The sequence below is a fragment of the Athene cunicularia genome (genome assembly GCF_003259725.1).
Source record: "Athene cunicularia isolate RWA chromosome 26 unlocalized genomic scaffold, athCun1 chr26_part2, whole genome shotgun sequence".
Taxonomy (NCBI): domain Eukaryota; kingdom Metazoa; phylum Chordata; class Aves; order Strigiformes; family Strigidae; genus Athene; species Athene cunicularia.
The window spans coordinates 2146005-2158097 of NW_020799137.1; the positions used below are offsets into that span (position 1 = coordinate 2146005).

Sequence of the window (12093 nt, forward strand, 5' to 3'; positions counted from 1 at the left end):
CCTAACTCTGCTCTGGCCACCCCCGCATCGTCCTACCATGCAAAACAGATCTTCTCCAGGTCCTCCTCCCCCTCAGACAGAGAAACAACATATTTCCCTAAAAATCCTCCCTCCTCCATGTCGTCCTCTTCTTCACAAAAAGGACTCGCCACATTTATCCATTCAAATTCTCCCTCATCCTCCTCTCCCTCAGACAGAGCACCAAGCATATCTTCCCCTTCAAGTCCTCCCTCCTCCATGTCGTCCTCTCCATCAGAGTCCTCTTTTTCTGATTCCTCCTCATTACTGTCAGATGGTTCTTCAGCCCCACCCCATCCCCCGGGCTGCATTCTTCTTTCCTCCTCGTCAAGCAATTCCCCTGCTCCTGGCAGCTCCTCTTCCCCAGTTCCCTGCGCCTCAAGGTCTGCCTCGCTCTCCATCCCCTCCACCACATCTCCCTGTTCCCCAGGTGTCATCTCAATGCCAAGGTCCCTTCTTTTCCCTATCCCCTGTCCTTTGGGATCTCCCTCTGCCATGGCACTCTCTTCGGGTGCAGATTCCTCTACCACAGGCTGACCCTCTGCCTGCAGCAGAGCCACTGCTTCTTCCTCGGGCAGCAAGTGTCCCAACAGTTCCACTTCTTCTCCTTCCTCTTTGGTGAATATTTCTTCCTCTTCAACAAAATGTGCCTCCTCAATTGTTTTTGTCTCCCCTAGCATCGTCCTTTCTCGTCCCACTTTTTCTGCTGCTTCCTCCACATCAAGTGTTCTTCTTCCTTCTGCCACAAAAGTTGCGTCTGGTGCTATTAAATATAAACAAAACAATAGTTTTACTGAGAATTGTGTTAGTGTTAAGGCTGTTTACAGCGCTATTATTAAAGATGCTATCTCTCTCAAGCAATGAGGGGACATCGGCATGGCGACAAGATGACAGCTTGCTGTGCTGCTTCTCATCATGCGCCTTTGCTCTGACTACGTTTCTAGTGCTGCTGTTCAGGCATCTGGCATAACCAATTTAAGCCAAAATGCCAATGCACAACCATCTTTCAACTCTGTCAGCTCTGCCTGCCCTCTGTACTCTCCCTCCTTCTCTCACCTGCCTATCAGGGAGCCCAGGTGTGTCTACGAAGTAGCTATAAGCTTGACAGTAATGTTCAAATGTTAATAGGTGGTAAATTGCTCACATAAAATATGCACACACAGAAAAAAGAATACTTAGCTCTTTGTGTAATTGCTTCCCATGAATTCTGTAATTACATCAGGGGAATAACACAAGGTCGATTCCTGCCTGCTGGGAATTTCACGGCAATGCCCTCACTGAATTCTGTGCTATGGGGTCTGTCCCGAGGCAGCCCCCCCCCCGACAGCCTGTGCTGCTGCACCAGTGTTCTGTACAAACACGGCAGGTTCCAGTTCTTTAAGAAAAGAGAAGTTTTGTGCCACCAAAAGGAACAAGAGCAATGTCTTTCCCAAGCTACCTTTCCCAAACTGTGCAAAGGCTGTTTTGCCCCAAATCATCTCCCACTCCTTTTGACTTGTTTTACCCTCCTGCACTACTGCTGCACCCCACAGTTACTGCTTTCTGCTGCTTGCTGGCGCAACCGACTGTGCAACCAGAGCCTGTTTCTGGACAGCAGACAGAGAAGACTCCAGGCCTCGAGGACGCTATTTGCCTAGCCCATCTCTGCCAGCCGAGTGGAGCTCGTGTCCAGCTTGCCACAACCCTCCTCCTGGCCCCGCTGCTCCCCGCGCCCACCCCTCCCTTCCTGCCCTTCAGAGCCGGGCCCGACTCGCTCCCAGGTCTCCGCAGAGGGAAGTGGAAGGTGCACAAGGCAGCTCAGGTGGCTGCAGACAGTGCAGGAACCAGGAGCAGGCAGGACAGGCTGGGAAGAGAGTTTCCAGAGAGAAGGGAGGATGGGGAAGGAGAGGAGAGAGCTCAGCAGGTTGCTTCCTCCCACCAGACCCCACACCACTAAACACTGGACCACACTTCAAAATTACAATTAAAAACTCTACATTTTGCAATACAAGAAATCATGCCTTCGTCCAAGATGCATCTTGCACTAGGATTGATGCTTATGTTTACTACTAGCTTTCTGTACCTTATATTTTAAGTTTTTTCTTCTTTTATACATATTTTATATATATATACACACACACACACACACACACACATATATATATAAAGGCAGTTATCAATCACTACCGTATTTTTATACCACTCACACTGAAAACCCTACCTCCTGAATCTGGGAGAGCTCAGGTCTACTACCAAAATCAGTAACATGAAATCATTTAAAAAATTTCTAAGGGAAGTTTTGGTACAAAATGAAAACATCCCAAACTGTCATCCCAGCTCAGAGTAAATATTCCTGTCTCCACAAAAGTACAGTGTCCAAACTGTCCAGCTGCTTATACTGGACTGAGTCTAATGTAATGGATGTTGCTGGTCCCTGTAAAATAGATGCTTTGTTCACTTTGCCTGAAACAAAATGCTGTGTGGTGCATGGCATAGTCTACCTGTTTACCTGCTTTGTCAGCAGAAACAGCAGTTTATTTACTCTTGCTGTTGATTACAATGTATTCCCTTCTGTAAAGTGAGGTCTTGCCTTGGGCACAATGATAACAGCAACCGTGAGGTTGTTTCAGCATTAAAGTATTCCAAATGAGGCATCGTGGAACCTGAGAAGGTAACAACTAGGAGATTCGGGTCTTTCCAAAGACCACCTGCCCGGGAAGCAAACATGTTTCAACCCCAGTCCAGAGGGCCAACTGCCACAGAAGTCGGGCTGCTCAGGAACTACATCTTCGCTACCCTGCTCTCTGCATCAGAAACACAGATCCGTGTGAAGACCAACACATGAAGACCACCAGGCTTTGAAACTAAATGGTATCGACTGTTGTCTGCAGTCAGCTGATGGGACTGAGGTAGAACGAGTTTCACCTGACGAAGAATTACTGAGGAAAAAGACAATTACTGACAGACCAGAGACAAGAAGGAACCTCCAGCCTCCTGCATACACTCTCCAGATGAAAGAGAACACACCTTACAAGACTGTGCTCTTAGGCTACATAGAGGAAGGAGGTCAAAAGGCTCCCCGCTGACCAGAAAAACAAACTTGCAACACCCTGGATCAATGTGTCAATGTACAAGACCGTGCGCAACTTGCAATTTAAGAACAGTAGAGTTGGCCTGTTCCTGCCAGCTGTTAGAGCCTTAGAGGATGGCAGAAGGAAATGGAAGAGCAGCAGTGCAGACTGAAGTAATTTTTCACCTGTGGGTTACTTCGCTTTTCAGACTCACTGCTGCTGGGGAGTGGAAGCTTAAGGTGACCTTCCAGTACGGCTGATGGCCGCGGCAGGATGGCTGGCTGGAACACCCCCTGGGTGACACGCAAGGCTCTTCTGTCAGGCAGACCACGTTCCCAGCAATGAATGGCTCAGGCTGCAGGGACCAGAAACGTTCTTGGAGGGAACCAAGACCAAGCTGAAAGTTCCTCACTGCCAATTAGGCCAACTGCTCACCGGGAGATGAGCTTGGGAGACAAACGGGGCACAGCACGGAGATGGAGGCTGCAGCTCAGCTGCCCTCCATCTGTTAGTCCCACCCTGCCTGTCCTGGACATTCACCTCCCCAGGAGCCCCTGCGCTACCTGGAAGCAAAGGGAAACTTGCTAGACTCCTGCTTTCCACGGCTGTTTTCTTGACTGGCACCCAGTTTTTCATGGCCTGGATTCTTTTCCTAGGACCATTACAGCTGCCAACAAAGCAGTTTTTTACTGTAATACAGGTTAACTACACATGACTGCAGAAGCCAGCTAGTCACCACCCAATTTTATACAAGTTAGGAAAGAAAAGAGCAGGCATAGGGTTTGATAGACTAGCAAGGAAAGGCAAAGGGCAAGCACTTCTATAAAAAGACTTCAGATTAATCAGATTTCATCCCTGCTCAACAGCCAACCTCACCTTCACTGGCATCATACTCCCCACTTTCTAGGTCCTCTTCCACATCTGTACAGGAGTCATCAGGTTCAGAATACATACAACCACATCCAGGTGCCATTGCTGTTTCCACCTGGACTGGACTGCAATCTTCAAGAACTATCACAAAGTTACAAAAGAGGAAGCCGGAAAGAGAAGCCATTAAAAAGCAAAAGGCGTGAGGCACAAATGACTGGGCAGACACCACCTGGCAATGACTCTGGCACCTCCAGCCTGCCCCAGACTCACGGCTCTGTTGTGACGGGAGGTGTGTTTACAGTCCCAGAAAACACTGTCGCTCCCAGACACTGACGAGAGTACAAACAGACAGAACCACTCCAACGTGCAGATTACACACTGCACCAGGGGAACTGTCAGTGATTCTCCCCAGTTCATTCACAGGCTGATGGTCCACAGGGATTTGAATGCCAAGGTCCCTCTTACACGCTCTTTATTTATGTCCGACTCATAATATTGTATGCAAAAGTCACATCTGTGGCACCTCAGTTATCTGGATTTTGTTCTAAACTCTGTATGCTGGCTGAACTGACCCAAGGGGCCCAACGGGTTCAGACACTCTTGAACAAGTGTCACGATATGCTGAACTATGATGAGACAAAATCTGTCCACAACACGTACTCATAAAGATCCAGATCCCATTACTATTAGCGCGTTATTTCTGCCAAAGCAGCACTCATAGCTTACAAGAGGATTAGTGTACTAATTGCTGAAACACAGAAACATAGCATCCATGCCCAAAAGCTTGCTATCCAAAATCTTGGTCTACCAACACTAAGACACATACTTAAGCTTAAGTGAGTATTTATTTGAAAAAATTACAGGCCCAAGGCTCGGCAGATGACCTCAAAGTACAATAAATGTACAGAGCATGTGGAATTTCAGGACACATGCAGATGAAAGCTGAAGCTAGCAACAATGAAATGGGGTCACGTTGTCTTGGAGAATTTGTAAATAGAAAGAATGGAAAAGACCTGCTTAAGGATGTGCAAAAACGCATAGCTAAAAAAAAAAAAATGGTGTTGAATTAAAGAAAAAAACTTTTTAAATAATGAATATCCAGAAACATCTTCCACTGTGGAGAGCTATTAGGCACTTTACCAGTCTCCTAAAAAAATTGAACTAATAGTTGCTACTAACGCTGTTTGGAATATTTCCACCTATACTCTTTTCAGGGAGTCCTTCCTTCAAGCAGAAAGCTCTTCTTGCCCTCAAAATTACCAATGAATTCTTATGTTTCATGAATTTATTATTACTACTCCGTTGGGATAAACCCACATCTCTTTTATCCCTTCTCTCCACCTCTTCTGTTCAGTGGTGGGGGAAAAGAGTAGCAAAAGTAGCAAGATTTCATTTCAAAGGGGAAAATATAAAAAAATCAACAAATAGGAAAGAGAATGAATGATCATCACACACTGCTAGAGCTTGAGAGGCAGCTGAGTAAAGTCACAGAGAAGTTCATAATGCCATGCACTAACAAGCAGAAAATTGTACTGATTATTCCGGAATCACAAGCTATTTCTGATTATCACGAGAGAACAAAAATTAAGATTCTTTTTGATCACTGCAATGATTTTATAAGCAAGGAAGTTTCAAACCTAATTGGAATTTCTGGTGGACTTCATACTTTCTATAAAAAGACTGGATCTTTCTTGCAGCTGCAACCTTTTCACAAAGAGCTGTATTGTTAATATTGCCATTGCTTAATTCACCTAGAAATACAAATTTGAAAGTAATGTTTCCATTTAACTCGAGAAATGGTTTGCACATTAGGACTGTCAAATGTAAGGAATATAAAGTAACTGATTTTGAAAGAGCAGGAAATGGAGAAAGAAATCCTATTACATTATGACAAGCAAGAGGCACAGAAGTCAGCTCAGGATCTCACAAAGCCATAGAGGAGAAAAGTTAAGAAGAACTAAAACACTGCCACAAGGAAGAGGCAGTTCAGTTCTGACTTAATCACGACGTGGTGACTGGAATGCTGCTGTTCATCTAAGAAGTGAGAAATTGCCTGCGAGTTTTCCATGGGATTATTGATGAAGATAATCCCACGCAGGCAGCAGGGAGAGCCGAGCTGATGGCATCTCCTCCCTCGGCCAGCACGGGCCAGCAGTGCGGCAGGGGACGCTGCCGAGGTTCTGGCTGCTCGGGGCCATTAAAGACAGCACTGCTAACACACCAGGAGGCATGCTGGGTGTGCCGGGGGCTTCTCGGGTGAAAGCACCTATCCTCAGAAGGTGTGAGTGGTCTCGGATGTCAGTGACTGCTGACATGAAGTGCTGATCTGCCTAAGTATTTAGAGCTAATTTGCCGACTGGCTCCATCTCCATTTCTGCACCTGTGCAGTTCAGCAAAGTCTGCTGAGAGCTGGCACACCCTTACACTGCCTGTGGGTTTTGCTGCATTTCAGTGATGGATGGTTGAATTAGTAACAGGTAAAATAGCTATCTTTTTCCAGTTCTGTAGGAATTGCATGGTTTTTCACGTGTTTTCCCCTTAACATGTACCGGGCACGTGAAAATTGTAAAACATGCATAAAAAATGTAAAACACTCATCAGGTCAACTTCTTTAAGCCTCAGTATGAAAAAAATCTAACCTTGTTCATTGTCCCAGAAGTCACTGTCAGAGTATTTATCATCTTCATCCTTCTCATCGTCAGAGACCTCCAATGCCTTCTCTGATAAGGTTTCACTCTCCTTTTCAGTGTCCAGGTCAGGTTTTTCATCACCTGAGGGTGACTCTGATGTTCCACTCATTTGATCGTCAATCTGTCTCTCTTCAATATCATCATCATATTCTAAAATACAAGAATCATACTGTGAGACGCAATTCACAACTAATAAAGTTCTTTTTAAGCAGGCAGAGGTTAACTTCATCTCCTTTTGCCTGTGCATTTGCTCTGTCTTTTTAATGCCATGAGAGAATCTAGGACGACAGATGGGAAGAATAACAGCACATTATCATAAAAAAGCATCGTATTCTTCATAAATAGTATAGCAAAAATGCACTAAAGCTACTGAATGATGCATCAAGTATGATCAATACATTAAAAGCAACAAACAAAACCATTAGCCACTGAAAGGACTAGAAAAACTGAGAACTGGGCAAACTCAGAAATAAAATGCCACACAGTCTCTTATTACAGGAGAAAAAACTGTTGCAATGAAGAAAAAATGCCAGCAACAGAGAAAACTGGAGAAAGATAATCTACTGCAGCACAAAGTAAGATAAATGTGGATTGACATGGCTAATCAGCAAAGAAGTGGCTTACAAACAATGAATTAAATCAATCCAGCCAAAGGGTGCTGCGCAGGAACACTCTGCCATCGCACTGCTCTGGTACCTCCTTCAGCTCCCACGTGAAATCCTCATACAAATGAGGCTTACAACAGATTTACCATTTTCACACCAACATGGTCTGGATTCCGTCCCAGGCCACGAGCCTGACAAGCTGTAGTAGCTCACAGACAGCTCTGCTCACATCTGTAGTAAAGACTGGCCCCACGCGTATGCATTAAAGAATCCTCCCCTGCCCAGCCAAGCTGCAGCGGTTGGAAGCCCGGACACCAGCGCACGGTGATTTCCCTGTGAAATTCCGTAATTCCACTGCCACCATCAGCTCACTGCGCATGCAGCAGAGAGGCAACAAACCCAAACGGTGCAGGAGAGCTGCCACCGCTGCCACACCAGCTATCCCTCATGGCCATCACTTCTCACCTTTCAGATTTTATTGCCCACCACTTTTTCTTTCGATCGGTGCTTTTAAAATACTGAAGTGACAGATGCCAGGGACAGAAATAAAGAGTATCTGATGCAGAACCAATTAGGCAGATAAACAGTTACCCAGACAAGGAGAATTAGGGGAATAAGGAGATTTGGGTTTTTTCTGTGGGGTAATATCCCACCTCTGTTGGAGAACGGCTTGCAGAGAGCAAGGCCATAGCTCCCTGCAGGAGCTGGTCGGCCATAGCTCCCCGCAGAAGTCGGTCGCAGCCACCTGAGGTAAACAGAGGAAAAAACCCAGCGTACATTGATGATAACAGCGACCGTTGTGAGAACAAGGAGATAAGTTGGGGCACATTATGACCTTGGGGGTGAGGGCAAAACAGCCCTGGGAGGGAAGCAGGTTCACAGCAAGAAAGATGTTTATGCATACCAGAAATGCCACAGGGGGCTGGGATATTATAATGTGACCTTTTGGATGTACCCAATGGCTGAGATATTATAATGTAGTTTCTTAAATGTATCCAAGAGTTACAAGTAGTGTATTGTAGAATGCTTACATAAGGTGTGATTTCCTTCAATAAAGTTGAAGCTTGCTCTATCATTCACATTGAATCGGCTGCTTGCTTCCTCCGCCCGCCGCACACCTCCTCCCTACACAGCAGCCCCATCTCTCTCCAACCCCAGAGTGCCAAGCTGGACACCCCTGTGACAAGCCACTCCGTTTGGGCACTCACAGCCACAGCAGAACAGGGAGCAGAGCCTCCCATTTCCACAAAATTGACTCCGCCCTTGCCTTACAAGAGTGGGCATCGTGCACAGGAGGTTTAGGATTCCTAGCACGTGCCCAGCCGGTGCAGGGCAGCAGCATGTCAGAGCCCCCGCAGTGGGACACACCTGGCAGGGGCAGCTGAGGCTCCAGATGAGCACAGCTCAGCCCCAGCGGCTCTGGGCCCGCACGGACGCGGCTGGGCTCAGGGAACACCGGGCACCGCAAAGATGCTGCTTCTGGAGCCGTTCCAGGCTGCTCTGCAAGGGTACCGCTTGGCATCCAGGCGGGAGGGCACCGAGGCGGCCACACCCCTCCATGCCGGGGAAGGGGTTGTACCCCCTTTACACCGGTCACTCCCTCAGGCCTGTGAGCAGGGCTGGGGACAAGAGGGGCAGGCACAGAGGACACAGCGGGGAGCCAGCACAGCAGCCCATGACCTGATCCGCGGGCACGCCGCGGTGCTCCCACAGCCTTGGGGACGGGCGGGAGCGCAGGGAGCTCTGCACCATCTTCCCACTGAAACGCCAGCACAGGGGGTCTGGAATGAGGGGTGTCATCGGTGGAATCACTCTTCCTCACAAGTGACAATCTCACAGCCATCGCCTCTTCCCAGGATCCCAGAACACAATTCACCTTTTACTGGTGCTATGGGATTGCACTCACGTCAAAGAGATGGGAATTGGGTTCCCATTACGTACTTTTCCTTCTGGAGTAATAAGCAACATGCACTGATGTGTTGTAGCAAGTCAGAAAGTGACAACCCCCATTTAAGGACAGTTTGCTACTACTACTACTACTACTTTATTAACCACACATCTCTATACGAAATTAACCTAAGCTACAGTATTTTGTTCAATTAGTTCTCTAAGTTCCTTCTACCATAATTTGCAGAAGTCATTCTAACCTCACTTACAATCATGAAAGAGTAGATCCAGATTTAGTCTGGAGGCAGATGGTATAAAAGATGGTATAAAAATCCCTGGATCCATATATCTTGACTGAGCTCAGCTGAAGTCATTGATACCACACCAAGATTTTAGCCAAAAGAAAAAAAGACGTTGCCAGGATCCATATGAATTCTTTGACTCTGCATCCTTACCTCCTTCCAATACTCTGCCTTTGTATATACACAGGTTCTCCCCTCCACAGTGCTGCCTGTCCCCAGCAGACTTGCCAGGTAAACTGAGATTTTTCCCCACCGAGGCCATGGTGACACACGCGCCGCTGCGTACCAGGGACCTGAATTCTGTAGCAGGAAAAACACAAAAAATGCATTCAGCTTCCAACTCCAACAAAAGGTGAACACAAAGAGCATGTATGTGCACCGTACACTTGAGGCTTCCAGTCTTTTAAGACAGGCCTTGAGCTGCTTAAATTGGGAAGTGATTTGTAATATGCAGAAAGGGAGGAAAAGAATCAAACTGAAAATCCACTGCACCGAATTGCCCAAAATTGCAGGGACCATGACCCATATCGTGCCTCCCAATCCAGAGTTCCTACCATTTCCGTCACAGGAGTTAAAACTGGCTGGAGGTCTAGTGTAACAGATGAAGTTTCACACACTCAAGGCATTTCAAACATGGTCAGAGACAGGATCAGACTGACTACACCAGAAGGTGTTAAGTAAGAGATCCCATGTTTTTTCTGTTCAAGCATTTTTTTTCCCCCAGCTGATGAAAAAAAAACCCAAATGTTTTAGTATATAGAGAGATGGGTGGCAGTTACATATTTGAATAGTTAGGAATTCTATTTCTTTCAAAAATTCAGTGAATCTTTATGCAAACTAGGTAGACATATCTTTCAGCATTAGGCAAATACACCAACAAGGAAGATTATACACCTGTACATAAACAGAGATGTAGACAGAGCTAACTTACCTTCCTCGGAGGGTGCTCTGCCTCAGTGGGCACACTGATGGGACACAATTTTCTCCCTCTGGTTACCTCACTTCTCACTGTGTTTCCACGTTTTTGCTGGGGTGGAGGAGGTGCCGGTATCAGACCAGTGTTAATGATGGAGATATACTGGTCATGTATTTTGCCACATTTGGATGTTTTACTTCGCTCCTTTCCTCCTGTGAAAACATATAACCAGGTTAAATAGGTTATGCAAAACAGCAACCGAGCATATTGAAACAACCATGGTTTGATGGCTCTTTACACCTAGTAAGACACATACTTCTAGAACAGTTCCATAACTGAGTGCTTGCAATTTTGTTCATGAAAAGATGTCTGTGCTAAAACACTTTCTTTTAATTTGCAAAGCAACAGGCAGACTGCTTGGGAGCGTCACCCACATAGCTATATACAGCACTGTGAGCCGGGTAATACTTGTAGTGCAGAGTTCTGATCCCCAGCGGACAGAACCCCACGGCACTGCTGCTCTCCCTGCGCTGGCAAACAAGTTCCAAAGCAGCCAAGGTCTCCCAATAGTAACGGCATTTGGCATCAATTACACAAGATGTGGTTCAAAACGCTTCTCTCCCATTTGTAGTGGAGGTCTAGTCCTCCTTCAGGATGAAATGCAAACAGAGGCCCAGGGCCCTGAATAGCAAAAGGCACCTCTAGAGAATAAATTCCGCAAACATCATGTGCTCTGGGTCTGAGCTCTGCATCGTGTCTGCATAACCTGTGACTGATCCGGCTGTTTTGTCAGCAGGGAGCATGAAGCAGAAAGTGCCAGTAAATTCTTGTAGAAAGGATGGTGCCCATCACAATAAGAGCAAATGCAGGAGGGAGCTATTCGGCCAGTGTCTGCCAAGCAGCAGTCACAGCCCCATTCCGAAATCCTCCAGCCCCACAGAACTCCTAACACAAAACCAATTACACCATGTTTTCCTAGAAAAAAAGTCCAAATCTCACCTGAAAGTAACTGTGTATGTATCAAGATCATGTCTGGCTACTCAAAAAAGCTCTCATTCTCTGAACCTGCTAGTGTGACTTAGCAGGAGGAATGGTAACAAAAAAAAAAAAAAAGGAGGTTTTTTGTTACTTTGCAGCTGTAGATGAAGGTGAAACTTGTAAGGCTTTGTGAAAATATTCCTGAGTTCTTGGTGTTAACCAGGTGGCTGCCTCCCTCTCTACATAACAGATAGTCTATGTGGAGGGAGAAAATTATGCATGCAGAGATTTTATACTATAAAAGATAAGTCACCACATTTTTCCTCACTGTGATCAAGAACTGGGCATTAGACCAGTAAGTCAATGTCTTGAAAATTAAGGGGAGGTTAAAAAGGAGAGTTTAAATAAAAGCTGATCACCATTTGGAAGGCATGTTGCCTGCACTATACAGGTCTGGGAACTACAGTACTAAAGCAGTATTATAAAGCTGTCCTTAAAATTACATTATTTTCAGAATGAAATATGGCCTCACCCTGCTGGCAGGCTGTAGACTGAGTTGAGGTGCCAGGCACTTCTTTTCAGATGTTGAAGTATTTACAGCCCCCACTGCAGCACAGATGGGAAGTGGTGGGAAATGGAGTGAGTGCTGCAGATCCCCTGGAGCTATATGTGGTTGCCTGGAAGTCTAGGAAAGAACACAGAAAACAGCTGCAAAATCTCAGCGTATAGTTTCCAGTGCAGAGCAGCATCATGAGGAAAAAAAAAAAAAAAAAAAAA

At 46.1% G+C, this 12093-nt stretch overlaps 2 protein-coding genes across 3 annotated transcripts in view; both read right to left on the reverse strand.

The window, feature by feature from the left end:
• Positions 1-32: 32 nt before the first annotated feature.
• On the reverse strand, positions 33-9684 carry LOC113488940 (otolith matrix protein OMM-64-like). Its single transcript, XM_026864373.1, has 3 exons — positions 9576-9684; positions 6578-6778; positions 33-781 (listed from the first exon to the last, which is right to left on the reverse strand). Exons 1-3 carry the CDS (start codon positions 9682-9684, stop codon positions 33-35), a joined length of 1059 nt encoding a protein of 352 aa, XP_026720174.1.
• Positions 9685-10177: 493 nt separating this feature from the next.
• Positions 10178-12093, reverse strand: part of LOC113489027 (glutamate-rich protein 3-like) — a 3965-nt gene continuing 2049 nt past the window's right edge. The window contains exons 4-5 of one of the 2 annotated variants that reach the window (XM_026864512.1): positions 11849-12001; positions 10178-10550 (exon numbers count right to left, since the gene is read on the reverse strand). In XM_026864512.1, coding sequence (XP_026720313.1) covers positions 10473-10550; positions 11849-12001 — 231 coding nt within the window. In that variant the 3' untranslated portion in view covers positions 10178-10472. Of the gene's footprint in view, positions 10551-10857; positions 11020-11848; positions 12002-12093 lie in introns of those variants that run through there. The other variant, XM_026864513.1, reaches the window with a different exon arrangement.